The 14,852-nt window shown below is 37.8% G+C and overlaps 1 protein-coding gene across 1 annotated transcript; it reads left to right on the forward strand.

Annotated features, from left to right (window-relative positions):
- The first annotated feature begins 6,454 nt into the window (after nt 1-6,454).
- On the forward strand, nt 6,455-14,553 carry LOC133709913 (uncharacterized). Its single transcript, XM_062135864.1, has 16 exons — nt 6,455-6,888; nt 6,991-7,092; nt 7,193-7,259; nt 7,336-7,517; nt 7,781-8,035; nt 8,468-8,551; nt 8,653-8,700; nt 8,818-8,882; nt 9,580-9,628; nt 9,786-10,044; nt 10,533-10,654; nt 12,064-12,144; nt 12,295-12,369; nt 13,040-13,248; nt 13,340-13,490; nt 13,916-14,553. Exons 1-16 carry the CDS (start codon nt 6,541-6,543, stop codon nt 14,111-14,113), a joined length of 2,295 nt encoding a protein of 764 aa, XP_061991848.1. The 5' UTR covers nt 6,455-6,540; the 3' UTR covers nt 14,114-14,553.
- Nucleotides 14,554-14,852: the final 299 nt, after the last annotated feature.

Consider the following 14,852-nt stretch of genomic DNA (forward strand, 5'->3'; position numbering starts at 1 on the left):
ACCATAAGATATTTTGCCGGAGCTCGGTCACCGGCCGCCGGATTCCCGTCACTGGTCGCCTAATTCCAATCACCGGAATTCGGTCATCGGCAGCGGCCCATCGGACTTCTCTGAAAACCTCGCCGGAGGTCCCCAAATAGGTCGTCGGAGATCTCCTAGGTCACCAAAAAGGTTTATTGCCCCTAAATAGACATCTATTAATGTCCCCCAATAGAGGGGCAATAAACCTCTATTGCATCTATTGGGGGCAATAAACCTCTGAAAACCTCGCCGGAAGTCCCCAAATAGGTCGTTGGAGATCTCATATGGGGCCAGAGAGGTTTATTGCTCCCTGAATAAACCTGTATTACCCCCCCCCCCCCCAATAGAGGTTTCGGTCGCCGGAATGGGAACTAATCTTTGTAAAATTAGACAAATAAAACTTTAATTAAGGAAAAAAAGAAGAGATTACATCAATTCAAAACATTTATTGTCCCCCAATAGACGTCTATTGCTCCCCAAGAAAACTTTTTTTTCTTTCTTTCTTTCTTTTTGGGCCTTCTGCCCCATTTTACCAAAACAAAAAAACTGCACTCGTTTTACCAAAAAATAAAATAAAATGATTTGGGCACCCAGAAAAATGATTTGGGCACTCACTTCCTCTTCTCCTTCCGGTTGCAGACCCAAGACCGGAGCCGTCTTCAACAGCGTCTTCAAGTTGACTTACCAGAGCTGCACAAAGTCCCCGCCGGCTGCACGATCCATGGCGCTGCCTGACGACAATCGCCGTCTTCTGGTCTGCAAACGATCGCCGGCTGCATCTTCACTGTTGCACGAACTCGGTCAATTTGCCACCGATTGCTGGCGCCGACGATATGTAGGCCATGGCAGATCGAGGTCTGGTCCTGGACATGCCGGCATTGTTGGAGAGAGAGTTCACATCAAAGGAGAGAAAGAGAGAGGGAGGAGAGAGAGATCGTACACCGGTTGGATGAGAGAGAGAGAGAGAGAGAGAGAGAGAGAGAGAGAGAGAGAGAGAGAGAGAGAGAGAGAGAGAGAGAGTGGCAGTGGCTGTAGTTTAGTAATTAAGTTGAGGGTAGAATAGTCATTTTGCTTCAAATTGGGTTAGTGAAAATAAAAATCTGTTGCTGGGGTGAGTGAGATAATTTTTCCTTATTTTGGTGTTTTGGGTTAAGGACCCAAAAAAAAAAAAATTCACACAGCAGTCCATCAATGCTCTCAAGGATCTAATTGCAGCAGGGCACTTCGGCGTTGCATTTTCAAGCGTGAGAGGATGAGACTTCATTCTCAGGCAAAGCGGTGGTGATTTGGCCAGATACGAGTTCGAAGGTTTGGATTTTTTGAGGTGGTGATCGAGGTCGGCGTGTCTGCTGTGTGGTGGCTGAAGGAGTTGTGTCCTAAAACAATCATTTTGATGAAATTATTATTAAGGGCAAGTTTATTGTTCATTGCTTATATTTAATATTTGATTGAACAATGTCCAAGGAATATGAGTTAAAGAGAAAGTAATCTAAATAGTTAGATGTGTGAGACCTTTACTCTTTCACACTCTTATCCTAAAGGGTTCCTAGTCATAGGATTATCACTTGGACATTGATAATCCGGAAAGACTAGCACATACTATGTATGCTCAATATAGAGGATGATATGTCTCTTGTCATTTGTGTAGAGACACTAATACAAGTATGTGGGTGCTCTTACTTAAAGAGTATACTGAACGCGATCATTAGAGTTCTTGTATGGAGTTTTACTTACATGTCAAACTTGAACTCTAAATTGCAATAATACAAATTAGTCCTTTGACCTGAGACACCATAGTTGTCTTATGAGTGAATGGATTATCTCTTGATGATGCAATAATATTGTGTCCCTTAATGAATATAATAGATGCATTCATTGGTATAATCAATTCGGTCATGAAGACATGTGAGTGTACAATAAGGAATCTCTATCCTTAAGTAAATAAGGTGTATGTTCAAAGATGTGATTCAATGAGTCTTTGGCCAAAGCATTGAATGAGATTAAAAATGAGTTTCTAATCACATTCTAAGAATCACATAAGAATGAAAAATCACATTAGGGGATTGACATATCAATTGATGATGATACCTTTCCAGATTTAGGCCAAAATATATCGTTTTAGTGAGCCCTTACAAATTTAGGAGCCCTTACAGATTTAGGCCAAAATATATCGTTTTAATTATATGATTCGGGATTTAATATTTTTAGGCTAGTTTTACATTTGTTTTAGAATTTTTTTATTTTAGGTTTTTAGTTTCCTTTTAAATTTGGATTCTTTAGGATTTCTTGTTAGATTATGATTTTAGGTCTTGGATGCCTATATAAGCATCATCATGTTTTGTATTAGGATCAGTTTATCAAATCAAATTTAATAAAATGAGAGATTTTTCTCAAATTCTCTGGTGGACTCCAGATTTATCTTTTTAGGGTTTATTGCTTGTAAACCCAGGTTACTTCTGACTGCGTCAGGTGGTATCAGAGCAGGTCTTTCCTGTCTCTCTTATTTACCTCGATTATCCATGGGTGACGAACGTACTACCCCAATTACAAGAGCGGATTTGGATGCCATTACCGCTCAGATGACTGCTGCCGTGAACGCTCAAATGGCAGAATTTTGTAGGTTGTTGGAAGGAACAAACAACAACAGAGGCGGGGAAGGACAATGTGCTAGAGCTCCACGTGGTGGTGGAGGTGATATTAATTATGATTTCGAGGATCTCATAACCAAGGTTGGTATTCCTTACTTTTCTGGTCACATGAGCGTGGAGGATTTTCTGGAGTGGCAGGTTGAAGTGGATAGATTCTTTGAGATCATGGAGGTTCCAGAACACAAGCAGGCTAAGATGGTTTCTCGGAAGCTGAAAAAAGATGCTGCTTATTGGTGGGATCAGTTGTAGAGCTCTCGTCACAGGCAAGGAAAAGAGTGTGTTCGGACATGGCGCAAGATGAAAGGCTTTCTTAATGAAAAATTTTTGCCTAGAGATTTTTCGATCAAGAATTACTCTCTTAAGGTTTTTGAGAAGAAGTTAAAGTCCAAAGAGTTTTCTTTGCCTGTTGAGATTAATAGTTTATCTGAAGAAAAGTCAGAAGAATTTCTAATGGAAGATGCTCCACAAGAAATCATCCGTCATGACCAAGAAGAGGTTAAAGATGAAATTGTTCATGTAAACATGGTTATTAATAATGAAGAAGTCTTGGAGCCTGAAATAAATCACTTAGAACCATATATTATTCAAGAATGCAACCTTGAGAGCCGAGACGAATCTACTAAGGTTGCGTATGAGAGCCAAACTGCATATGACAGACTCATCTTTGGCGTTGGGTTCATGATTGTGCCATCAAAATTTGTAGAGGATCATGCCAATAATCTACAGGTTCAATTATCTAATTTTTTCTCAGGTCTTTTATCTACCTATTCTTGTTCTTTATTTAAGAGGAACTCGAGGGCAAGTTCTTTCATAGTGGAGGAGAATGATGTAGAACGAGAATGAGTCTGGTTTAGCCGGAAAACTAGAAAAATAAAGAAGCGGCGTGGAATCAAGAAGAGTGATTGGAAAATAGGTAATTCACGCATAATGAAGTCTAGATCCAAGAAAATTTGGTTCTGGACTTTTCTGGTTTCTCGTGTGAAAAGTCAGGTTCTGGATTGTGAATCAGATTGAAGTAAAATTTGGCCAGAATGTCCGTTTGAGACGCATGATACATTTCCAGATTTAGGCCAAAATATATCGTTTTAGTGAGCCCTTACAGATTTAGGCCAAAATATATCGTTTTAATTATCTGATTCGGGATTTAATATTTTTAGGCTAGTTTTACATTTGTTTTAGAATTTTTTTTATTTTAGGTTTTTAGTTTCCCTTTAAATTTGGATTCTTTAGGATTTCTTGTTACATTATGATTTTAGGTCTTGGATGCCTATATAAGCATCATCATGTTTTTTATTAGGATCAGTTTATCAAATTTGAATAAAATGAGAGATTTTTCTCAAATTCTCTGGTGAACTCCAGATTTATCTTTTTAGGGTTTATTGCTTGTAAATCCAGGTTATTTCCGACTGCGTCATCATATCACCTGCAAAACCAATATTCTGTGAATTTAAAATAACCAAATTAGTAGAAAGTAGAAATGTAAGGGAGATAGGACTGGGTTTTGTTCCAGTTCTTAGTTTCTTTTGTTGTTTTGTTTGGGTCTTTTAGGCCCCGCTTGTAACCAAAAAAAAAAAAAAAAAAAAAAAAAAGAAATGTAAGGGAGATAGGGGTACGTGGGATAATTGGGACCTTGATTCACTTCCGTTAATTTCATCATCTTGAAGGATAAATTAGTAGACTGCGAATATGAACAATCTTTTGGGGATTTGCTCTGGTACTAAACTACATTATCAAATCCAACTGAAACAATTCTACTTGAGAGACTTGAGAGTTTTCGAATAAAGTCCAATTGACTGTGACTTTTGAACACTTTTTTTGACACACTACGCGAAACAGATGTCATAATTGAGGGCAGATGTAATGCTATTAATGAAGTAGTTACGATATGGGAGGATGTTTTCCTTCTTTGCATATTTTGTTTCTTTCGCTTCCAACATTTGCTTATGGTTATTTTATTTAATTATTTGGTACGGTAGATAAACCATCAAAATATACTATTTTTGATTTTTGTTTTATGAATGTAGTATTTCAATTCATTCGTGTGTTAGTTTGTGAACTTTTTCATATAAAATGTTTTTAAATTATTTTATAAATATTATATGTTATTTTGATTATTGTGTCAACAATGTGACGTGTCTTAATATTCTAAGTTTAATCGTGTCGTGTCATTGTGTCTGTACTTTTTAGACGATGAGAGAAATTCCACTTTCATGGTGACAAGAAATGCATCAATGACAGTGATAACGATGATCGAGTCGGAGGCGAAATTGATTTTTCAGTTTTGTTCAAAGCCGTTGTTGGCTATTAATTGCTAGTCTTCCACTGTTAGCTTTTGCATTGATTTTGAATAATGTAACAACTTAAGAATTCATTTTTAAGTAGATTGTCGCACTGCTTATTAAAAATATATAATAGAGGCTCCAAGTCCAGAAAGTTAAGGAAAAATTATTTGAAGAGAGAAAAATTAAAGATAGGGTCCTTGACCCATAAGAGTAATATTGAAATGTTTTGACAAATTTTTTTTGGATCAAATCATCATCCATACTTCATTCCAGCAGAAGGAAAGTTACAAGCAGGGATGCAATGTAGTACAACAGCCAAAAGACCTACTTCTAACTCAAGTTCGATCAACTGATCTGAACATACCTTCCAAATTCTAAAAACAAAAAATGGAGCTAAAAACTCTCCAGAACACCAATAAGGCTAGCAAATGACCACAATCCAGCAAACCGGGCCACAGCATGGTTCGAGCCAACGCCGCCATACCAACTGAGTCATGGCTCAGACCCAAGAAGGAAGAATGCGCACCAGTCATCTCCGCCTCGTCGGCTAGTGAATACACGTGATAGGATCTGTTTTAAGGATCAACATCACAATAGACGTTGGTGTATGGAAACATTGAAGCACAACAAGACCCAAAAAGGGTCACCACGAACAACAACAGAGAACTAAACTAAACTAAAAACTGAAAAAATGAAATGCACACACCAGGTCCAGACCGAAGTTAGATCAGAGCCAAGCTAAATTCTAGAAACCGAACCCAAAAAAGAGTCCAGATCCAAAATCAGCCAAACCTAACCTAAACAACGGCCTAAACCCGCTTCAAACCCCTGCCGCAATCCGGATCTGCCATCACCTTCCTCCAACCTTTGCCGCTAGCCTTCAGATCCCCGAACAAGAGCCGACACCGTCGACGATGGACCGCAGCAGACCCCTGGCCTCTCCTCCTGACGCAAACACCAATGGGACAAGTCGTCGACATAGATCGAGATCCAAAACAACAGGACATCAGATCTAATCGATGGCTTCCCAGACTACCCGATCCGAACAAACAGCTACCGGATCAGGAATAACAACCCCCAAAACAGCCCCCATTCCCCCTGCCGTCACCGGATCTGAAACCACGACCCCATCGCTTGATCAGCAGATCCTGTCCGTCTAGCACCACCATCTTCCTGCACTAACCACCACCCAAGGAGAGCAGCACCGGTTGAAGCCCAAAAACGGCGGTCGCACCCAAGGACCCTCCTCTCTCGGATAGGAGCGCTGCGGCGAGAGCACCGACAACGTCCCACCGGGAGAGAGCACAGTTTCACTTCGTTCTTCTTTTTTCTCTAGGCGCGTTGAAAAGCGCGTGGGTGGAAAAAGACTCTTTTTTATTTTCCCCTTCTTTCTGGTGAAAATGGGAATATGTTTTGACAAATTGAGAACACAAAACCTCTTTAATATAGGGCAGAGGTTTTAAGGACCAAAGTGCAACAAGTCTCAAAACTCAGTGGCATTAGTGCGATTATTGAAAAAAACAAACCAAAAACCCTCCTGAAAAGCCCCCAAAGAAACCCAGCAGTGACAAACATCACAGAAGCCAAAAATGGCCAAGGAGGAGCAGCTATCGGAGCTTCTGGAAACCCTAGGCGACTTCACAAGCAAAGAGAACTGGGACAAGTTCTTCACCATCCGAGGCACCGAAGACGCCTTCGAGTGGTACGCCGAGTGGTCCGAGCTCCGAGACCCTTTGCTCTCCCACCTCCCGCCAAAACCCCAAATCCTCGTCCCCGGCTGCGGCAGCTCCCGCCTCTCCGAGCACCTCTACGACGCCGGCTTCACCTCCATCACCAACATCGACTTCTCCAAGGTCGCCATTTCCGATTGCCTCCGCCGCAATGTGCGCCTCAGGCCCCTTATGCGGTGGCGCGTCATGGACATGACCGCCATGCAGGTATCTTTTTTCAGCTTCTTCAACTGAATGTGAATGCTTAGGGTTTAGGGTTTAGGAAATCAATTGAATTGAATGCTTTGGCTTGTTGTTGCGAATTTACAGCTTGAGGATGAGGCATTTGATGCTGTGGTTGACAAAGGTGGATTGGATGCTTTGATGGAGCCGGAGCTTGGCCCTAAGTTAGGGGATCAATATTTAGCAGAGGTGCGATGGAATTTAGCTTTATGCTGTCAATAGCTTACTTCCTTTTTTTTTTTTTGTAGAGAAGTGTTTGTTTGAGTGGAACTGTATTTGCATTTTTCAGGTTAGAAGAGTTTTGAAGTCTGGAGGGAAATTTATTTGCCTTACATTGGCGGAGTCTCATGTTCTGGGTACTATCTTGATCTTCCACTTTAGTTTAATTGAACGAAATTAATAACTGCTAATTGTCTCAGTTACTGATTCCAGCTCTGCTTTTCCCGAAGTTCCGGTTTGGGTGGAAAATTAGTGTCCATGCAATACCTCACAAACCGTCTGGTAAGCCAAGTCTTCAAGCATTTATGGTGGTTGCTGTAAAAGAGATGTCCACTGAGTTGCAGGAGATCACATCCTCATTCAATAAGTCTTCCCTTGCTTGTAGAGGAAGTCAGGTAAAATATCTTGTGTATATGTATTTCCTGAAGATAAACATATTCTATTAGTAATAATACATCCTAATTGCCTGTATCTTAACACAGTAGACAGTCCCAATTGAATAACTAGTTGCTAAGGAAGAGTGTGTACTTTTTAGGCTATCAAACAGATTGCATCCTTTGTTAATTTCTTTCTTTTTTATGATGTAACACTAGGTTAGTTAGAACTTGGGGGCCTAGTCTCTCAAAAGATTGACATGAAGTGCTGGTTGTGGGTTTAGGGTCGTGGACTTCTTGAAGCTGTTGAAAATGAGAATCAAATTCGTAGAGAATACTCCTCTGCTTCAGATATACAGCACTCTCTTGAAGACTTAAAACTTGGAGCTAGAGGAGATTTAACTAAGCTTCGCCCCGGTCGTCGTTTTCAGCTTACTTTGTGTGGGGGCTCCCACTTCAGTTGCAGAGCTGTAGTTCTTGATGCTAAGGAAAACTCTGGCCCCTTTGTATATCACTGTGGGGTTTTTATTGTGCCTAAGGTATGTCTACTGAACTTCTCTGGTTGATGCATTCTATAGTTCCTTAGTTGCCCATACACACACCAGAAAGGAAATGGAAATTTTTCTGAACTAGAGGGAGCATTTCTACATATCAAAGAAAAGGAAAAGAAGTTTTATGAAAATGAAAACTCACTGAGTTTTATAGAATTCATTTCTTACATGTAGTGGACATAGTTATTTACTTATTTATCTGTTTTTTTTTTTTTTTTTTGTCTATTATATGAGAATCAGTTATTTATCTGGTATGATTCATTTGGTTTTGTATTGATATGCATGGGGGGCTCAAACATATTCAGAACACTTTCTGATCTGCCTGATACATGTGTCACTTATTAGTTTCTCCATATTCTCCACTTGTGCATAAGGGTTTGTCATATATTTAAAAATCAGTTCTGCAATCTTTGATTGCAGACTCGGGCTCATGAATGGCTGTTCTCTTCTGAAGAAGGACAATGGATGGTAGTAGAAAGCTCAAAGGCAGCTCGTCTAGTAATGGTACCTCTTCGTCACATTTCCTTTATGATACTTATTTTCCAGGGTTCTTTCTCTCTCTTTTTCATTTTGCTCCTCTAATGTGTGTTATCTGCTGAATTAAGGTTTTATTAGATGCCAGCCATGTTAGTGTGAGCATGGATGATATTCAGGTAATGTTTCTTTTTCTTATTGTATATATTAAGCATGATTAATTTTGGCGGTTTAGCTATTAATTTTGTGTTTTTAATTAATTATTTTTTGTTATCTTTTGTCTCTGTCTCTTTCAGAAGGAATTATCTCCTTTGGTTAAACAATTGGCGCCTGGAAAAGATGACAATGGAGCTCAAATTCCGTGTGTTACTTGCAGCCCTTTTCTTTTCTTTTAATTTTCCAGAATGTCAGCTTGATTTTATACAACATAGTTATCATCGTAAGATCTTATATTTCTCTCAATAAAATTCCTCACAACTTAGGGTTGAAGCCCTCAGCTTAAGGCTGTTGATTGATGTTAATACTGTACTAAAGCATGTTTTTAAAGATTTCATGACAGAAAAATTAATAGCTGGAGATGAATTTTTACATTACTAGTCCATATATTTGCTAAAGACTCACAAGTCACAACTGCAAAAACATTTAAACTGCATGGTGGAAAATTTTCAAATGGTATGAAGCCCATTAGATACAGCTTTTTCCCTGCCAATTATTTTTGAATTTTTTTGGTGGTCTGTGGCTTGCTTATACAAGATCATTACTTCCCTCTTCTTCTAAACAAAAACAGAAAATTATTATTACCCCTATTCCATAAGGATTGTTACTTCTTCTCAAGCATAGGCTTTGGGTTTTGATTATGCAGAACTCAATGTCATCCAACACTGTTGACATTGGGGATTTTCTAGTACTACTTATTAAGTTGTTATTTCTGATTGATTTTATATGTTAAGCGCAATATAAAAGTTTAAGAAGATATATTTTTGTTCATGACACATTTGATTACTCTATGGTTCAAATCATTTCTCTTGTATGTTTATATTGGCCGGTTACTTCTGCAGATTCATGATGGCAAGTGATGGGATCAAACAACGAGATATTGTGCACCAGGTTCTTTTTCTTTTTAAATGCTGTCATTTTCGTAGTTCAAACTTCAAAGTACGAAAATTTCATAACTTTCATTTTCTTTCTTGGTCTATAAAAAAAAAAAAAAATGAAAAGATGCTCAGCATTTTCATTATCCTTGCCTGCTTGCATCCATTTGCAGGTCACATCCTCAATAACTGGACCAATAATAGTTGAGGATGTGATTTATGAAACTGATAATGGTGATATCAGTCGCATTCTACCATCCAGAGATTTGACATTTCGTCGCCTTGTCTTCCAAAGAAGTGAGGGTCTGGTTCAGTCTGAAGCTCTTCTGTCAGAGGAAGGATCGAAATATAAAATTATTGGTCAGAGTGAGAAGAAAAAAACAAATTCATCTTCCAAATCTAAAAAAAGAGGAATCCAGAGACGAAGTGATGGTAATTTATGTCTTTACTGTTGTAAATTTAATTTAAGTTCCTTTCATTTTGCTTATATCATGAAGTTTGTGCATGCTATTTGCTACACTATTAGCTTCTTAGTTGGGAAGAAAACATCCTGCACTTCTGTAGAAAATGGGTAACTGGTATTTGTTCCTGTTATAGCTTTGCAGTTCTCAAACATTTGAACCCATGTGCAGTGCTTAAAATTATGACCTCATAAACTTGATATTCTCAGCAGTACAATATTCAGTTATGTTCAAAATTGCACACAAAATGCAAATTCATAAAAGTCAACATTTCACTGCTCAACACTTTCCTATACACTTCTTACATCTAATTTTATTTTTCCAACTCATTGTAGTTTTATAACTATATACTGTATTGCACCATTATAATAAAGGAACATCCTTGTTGCTGCTTGTGTTGTGCTTATGCTTGCCTAATTATTGTCATTCAGAATTATTCAGTTATTTTAACTTTTTCAGAGACGAGCCACCAGCTGAAGGTGTATCATGGGTATTTGGCTAGTTCTTATCATACAGGGATTATTTCTGGATTAATGTTGATTTCATCATATTTGGAAAGCATGGTGTCAACACAAAAATCAGTAAGCACTGTATTTCTTACTACCTTTATGCCCTAGGCGTTGCTTGCTGTTAAAATCAAGGGTTAATTTTTTTTGAGGTCATTCAATGGGATCTTTATCCCATTTAGACCATGATTTTTTTTTTTCCCGCAAATTATGGTGTATGCAATCTATTTTCTTACAGTAAATACTGCACAGAAATTACTGTGGTGGGTAGGGAAATGAAAAGTTTGCCTGGTCTAAGATGAGAATGTGTGTGTGTGTGTGTGTGGTTTTTGGTGATTTTCTAATGGGTCAATATCTGGTAGCTTTAAGCACTAAATTTTTGACACAAATAAAATGAGAGTTAAATTCTTTAGGTGCTATTATAGTTAACCCCTTGGTTCTCTTCAACTGTAGGAATTTAATCTTTATGAGGAATCTTAATGATATGGAATTTAAAGAATTTTGCTAATTTGTTCTAGAATTTGTAATGTTTGTTAAGTTTAACCTCTTCAAACAAAGGATGTCAGTGTATTAATGGCCCTTGGCTCTTTTTGTTCATTTTCTTTTTTCTTTCTATGCCAGATGTTTCATTTTGTTCCTTGTAGAATATTTTGAAAGTATACCTACTAAGGTTCAAATTCTTGTCTCAGTCAGTGGCTCATGGACTACAGTAACTACAATACTTCTGAATTGTATTATGCTACCAAAAGGATGTCGTATACTTTTTCTCCCGAGTGCTGCATGTTTTGTAAAGCTGAGTATTAGTCGGCTGAACATATCCGTCACATTTCCCATTTACTTTGCAAGGTTTGAGTAGGCTGTAGTTGATTGTGGTGTGGATAAGAGACTTTTATTTCTTGTCGAGTGATCTCAATTTGTGGTTGAGGTCAACAAGAGGATTGCTACTCTTTGGTATTGTGTAGTTTTTGCTTCTCTCTAGAATTCTGGTTGAAAATTGAAAAAAAAAAAAAAGCGTTTGAATTTTTTCCACGATAGGCAAAAGGAGATGTGAATTTGTGACAGTTTTAGATTCCTGCAAAATAGGGACACTCTTCTGTTCTGGTGTTATTGATCTCAATCAGGTGGGAGTTTTTGCATGGTTATTTGTAGTAAGCTTGTCCTAGGTGGTTTTGTTGTTCATCTCCTTTCATTTGTCACATGTTTTTTCAATAGAGTTTTGATCTCCTTTGCATGTTCTAATGGTTACAAGTTTTTATGTATGCTTGGCATAAAGCTTTAGTTAAATGAATGAATTTTAATACCGTGTCTGAAAACTTAACCTGATGTTAAGCACAATGTCCAGTTCTGTTTGTCTATCAATAGCTGCATATCATTTGTGTTTAATACTTTGTTGCATTTGAATGTTTGAATGATTATTCCAACTGTCTCCTTCTTTCTTTATTATATGGTGGTTTCTTTGTTTAACACTATGAATGCTTTCTCAGGTCAAAACAGTTGTTATTGGTCTTGGAGCAGGTTTACTTCCTATGTTCCTTCATAAATGTATGCCCTTTATGCACATTGAGGTAATTTTAGACTTGATCCAAATCTCCCAGAAAAAAGAGAAGAAAGAGTTTCCAATCATCTCCCATAATTTTTTTTTAAATTCTTTTTACAAGGCTTCAATCATGAATTTACTTTAGCACAAATGCAGTAACTAAAAGTTATATTTACAGGCGGTGGAGTTGGATCCCATAGTCATCAAACTTGCAAAAGAATACTTTGGTTTCATCGAAGATGATCACTTGCAGGTAATTTTTTTGTACATCGTGCTTCCTTCTTTTCATACTATCTAATAAGCATTTCGAGTAGACTAGTGTGCTATCTATACTGTTAGCGTAGTCTAGAGAACTGTTAACTATAGGTCTTAGTTGAATTGAGTATGGTTCTTTGGCCACCAAGAATAATTCTGGAGAAGCTAAACGGATGTAACTGTGTGCTAGACCTTGCCTGGGCAATATAAGGAAGAATGTTCCTGTGCAATGGTGTTTTGAAATGATAGCTGAATGGAGTATACCTATTCATTTTCTTTCAGTATAAAAACTTTCCTTGTTTGGGTGGAAATAGATTGCTCATTCAGGTTTTGATAATAAATTAGTGTCACGATGTTGACTTGTATGCCTCAAATTAATCTCTTTTTACTGCATTTTCAATAGAATATGACAATAAAACACCTAAAGGAGAGTGCAAACAACTGATGGAGAAGCATATCGAAGCAATTGAATAAAAGAGAACTCTCGAATTTTATGCGTGTCTTTTCGAATGTTGAGAAAAACTTGGATGTAAGTTTAGGCAGCGTTACTTGACATTCAACAACATAACAAACTTGCTTAACTAAGGTTGCCCTTTTAGATTGTTCTTTTGCTGATATGGTATTGAATTCAACATACACCACTTTTTATATTTCATTCGGTGTATCAGGTGCACATTGCTGATGGGATTCAGTATCTCAGAAAAGCTGTACATTTTGCTGCGGAGGATGAAAAGTCTGCTGGTCGAGGAAATGAGGATGGTCACTGCAATTCTGACCCCCCATCTTCTAATGGAAGCCATTTGGCATTTCATGTAGAAGGCCAGGGAATTTCGAAGGTAGACATAGTCATTATTGATGTGGATTCTGCCGACTCAAGGTGAATGATGACTACACTTAATTTCAAGTAAGAAGCAATACTGGTTTTAAAGATGGACTTATTTTAAATTACTTTAACATTTTGCGTACAGTTCTGGAATGACCTGCCCTGCAGCTGATTTTGTGGACGAGTCGTTTCTTCGGACTGTGAAGGATGCCCTTACTGAGAAGGGTCTATTTATTATAAATTTGGTTTCACGGTCCCAAGACATTAAAGACACTGTTATTTCAAGGATGAAAATGGTAAGAAAAGGAAACTAATGTGTTATTTTTCATTATACCTACTATATATCTCTTACATCCGGAAAATTTGTGTACATCTCTGTGCTTTGGGACTCCTTTAATTCACTTGAACAAAAACTTGCACAAGTTCGATTTTTTGTAGGTTTGTAGGTTTTCTCTGGGTCATTAGTATTGTGTTGTTACAGTTTGTGCACCTTTAATTGACTGGAGTTTATTTATGTTAATAGATTTTTCTTCTTAAATGACTGGAATTCTCAAACCATATTGGATGTCCATGCAACATTGGCAGCAACGTAAATCCACATTTGAGAACATCTACAATTGTTGTTACAATCGGAACTTTGTTTTCATAGTAACCAGTGTGCATTGTTCTCATGAAATATCACATGCCAGTAGCTGACTTGCAATTTGATCTTTATCTTCAGGTGTTTAGCCATCTCTTCTGCCTTCAGCTTGAAGAAGATGTCAATGAAGTTATTTTTGCCCTTCCTTCAGCTTCCTGTATCAAGGAGGATGGCTTCGCCAAACCCACTCTTCAACTTGAGAAATTGTTAAAATTGGAGCACCCGGAGATAAGCCAAAGCATTATAGATGCTACAAAGAAGATAAGACATCTGAAGTGACTCCATTTCTCGAAGACCTCCAGTATTCTTAGGAGCGATGCCATTTACGAATATATCTGAGGCTCAGAGCAGGTTTTCTCAGATAGGTAGTTGTGACTGAAAGGCGGAGAGAACATGTGCACTGGATCTCTCTCTTGTTCAGGTGTTTCAGTGGTTGCTTGGGTCACTCAACCTATCATGATCTTCATGAGAATGTTATCTGTAGCTTGTATCAGAGGTGCATTGGATCTTCTGACCAAAAAAAAGAGTTGCATTGGATCTACATAGAAAATTTGGATATAGAGACATACGAGGTGCATGAAATCTGCCCATATTTTACAAACCTCTCGAATTGTAACATGTAGAATTACTTATGAGTGATAATGTATAAGCTAAACTATCCTGTCTAAATTTTTTGTGCTATGAAAGACTGGGTGAAGTATTTTCAAATTTCTACATTCTCACTACAAACATTTTTTAATTTTATTTTTATTTTTATTTTTATAGGTGTTGGAAAATTCTCTAACATCCTTGATTTCATTTTTAATGAATCCTGCTCTTACACTGAACTGCACCGCACTGCACAGTCAAATACACCTGCACAAGTCGAAATTCAAAAGCTGATGCAACCATTGGCCGACAAAAAGTTCAGGCTCACGAATCTCATATTTTGTCATTTGGTTCAAGTATCAATTCCCATAGTTAAATATTCATACTGTAGACTAATTCTTCAAGGGACAAGGAATCCTCAAGTTGGCAT

Source organism: Rosa rugosa, chromosome 5 (assembly GCF_958449725.1).
Source record: "Rosa rugosa chromosome 5, drRosRugo1.1, whole genome shotgun sequence".
In the NCBI taxonomy this organism is placed as follows: domain Eukaryota; kingdom Viridiplantae; phylum Streptophyta; class Magnoliopsida; order Rosales; family Rosaceae; genus Rosa; species Rosa rugosa.

What these genes read in the sequence shown, in the direction of transcription:
- LOC133709913 (XM_062135864.1), top strand. Translation starts at nt 6,541, where the DNA reads ATGGCCAAGGAGGAGCAGCTATCGGAGCTTCTGGAAACCCTAGGCGAC. An exon ending in GGCGGAGTCTCATGTTCTGG is followed by an intron (nt 7,260 to 7,335) that starts GTACTATCTTGA and finishes TACTGATTCCAG; the next exon opens with CTCTGCTTTTCCCGAAGTTC. An exon ending in AATCCAGAGACGAAGTGATG is followed by an intron (nt 10,045 to 10,532) that starts GTAATTTATGTC and finishes TAACTTTTTCAG; the next exon opens with AGACGAGCCACCAGCTGAAG.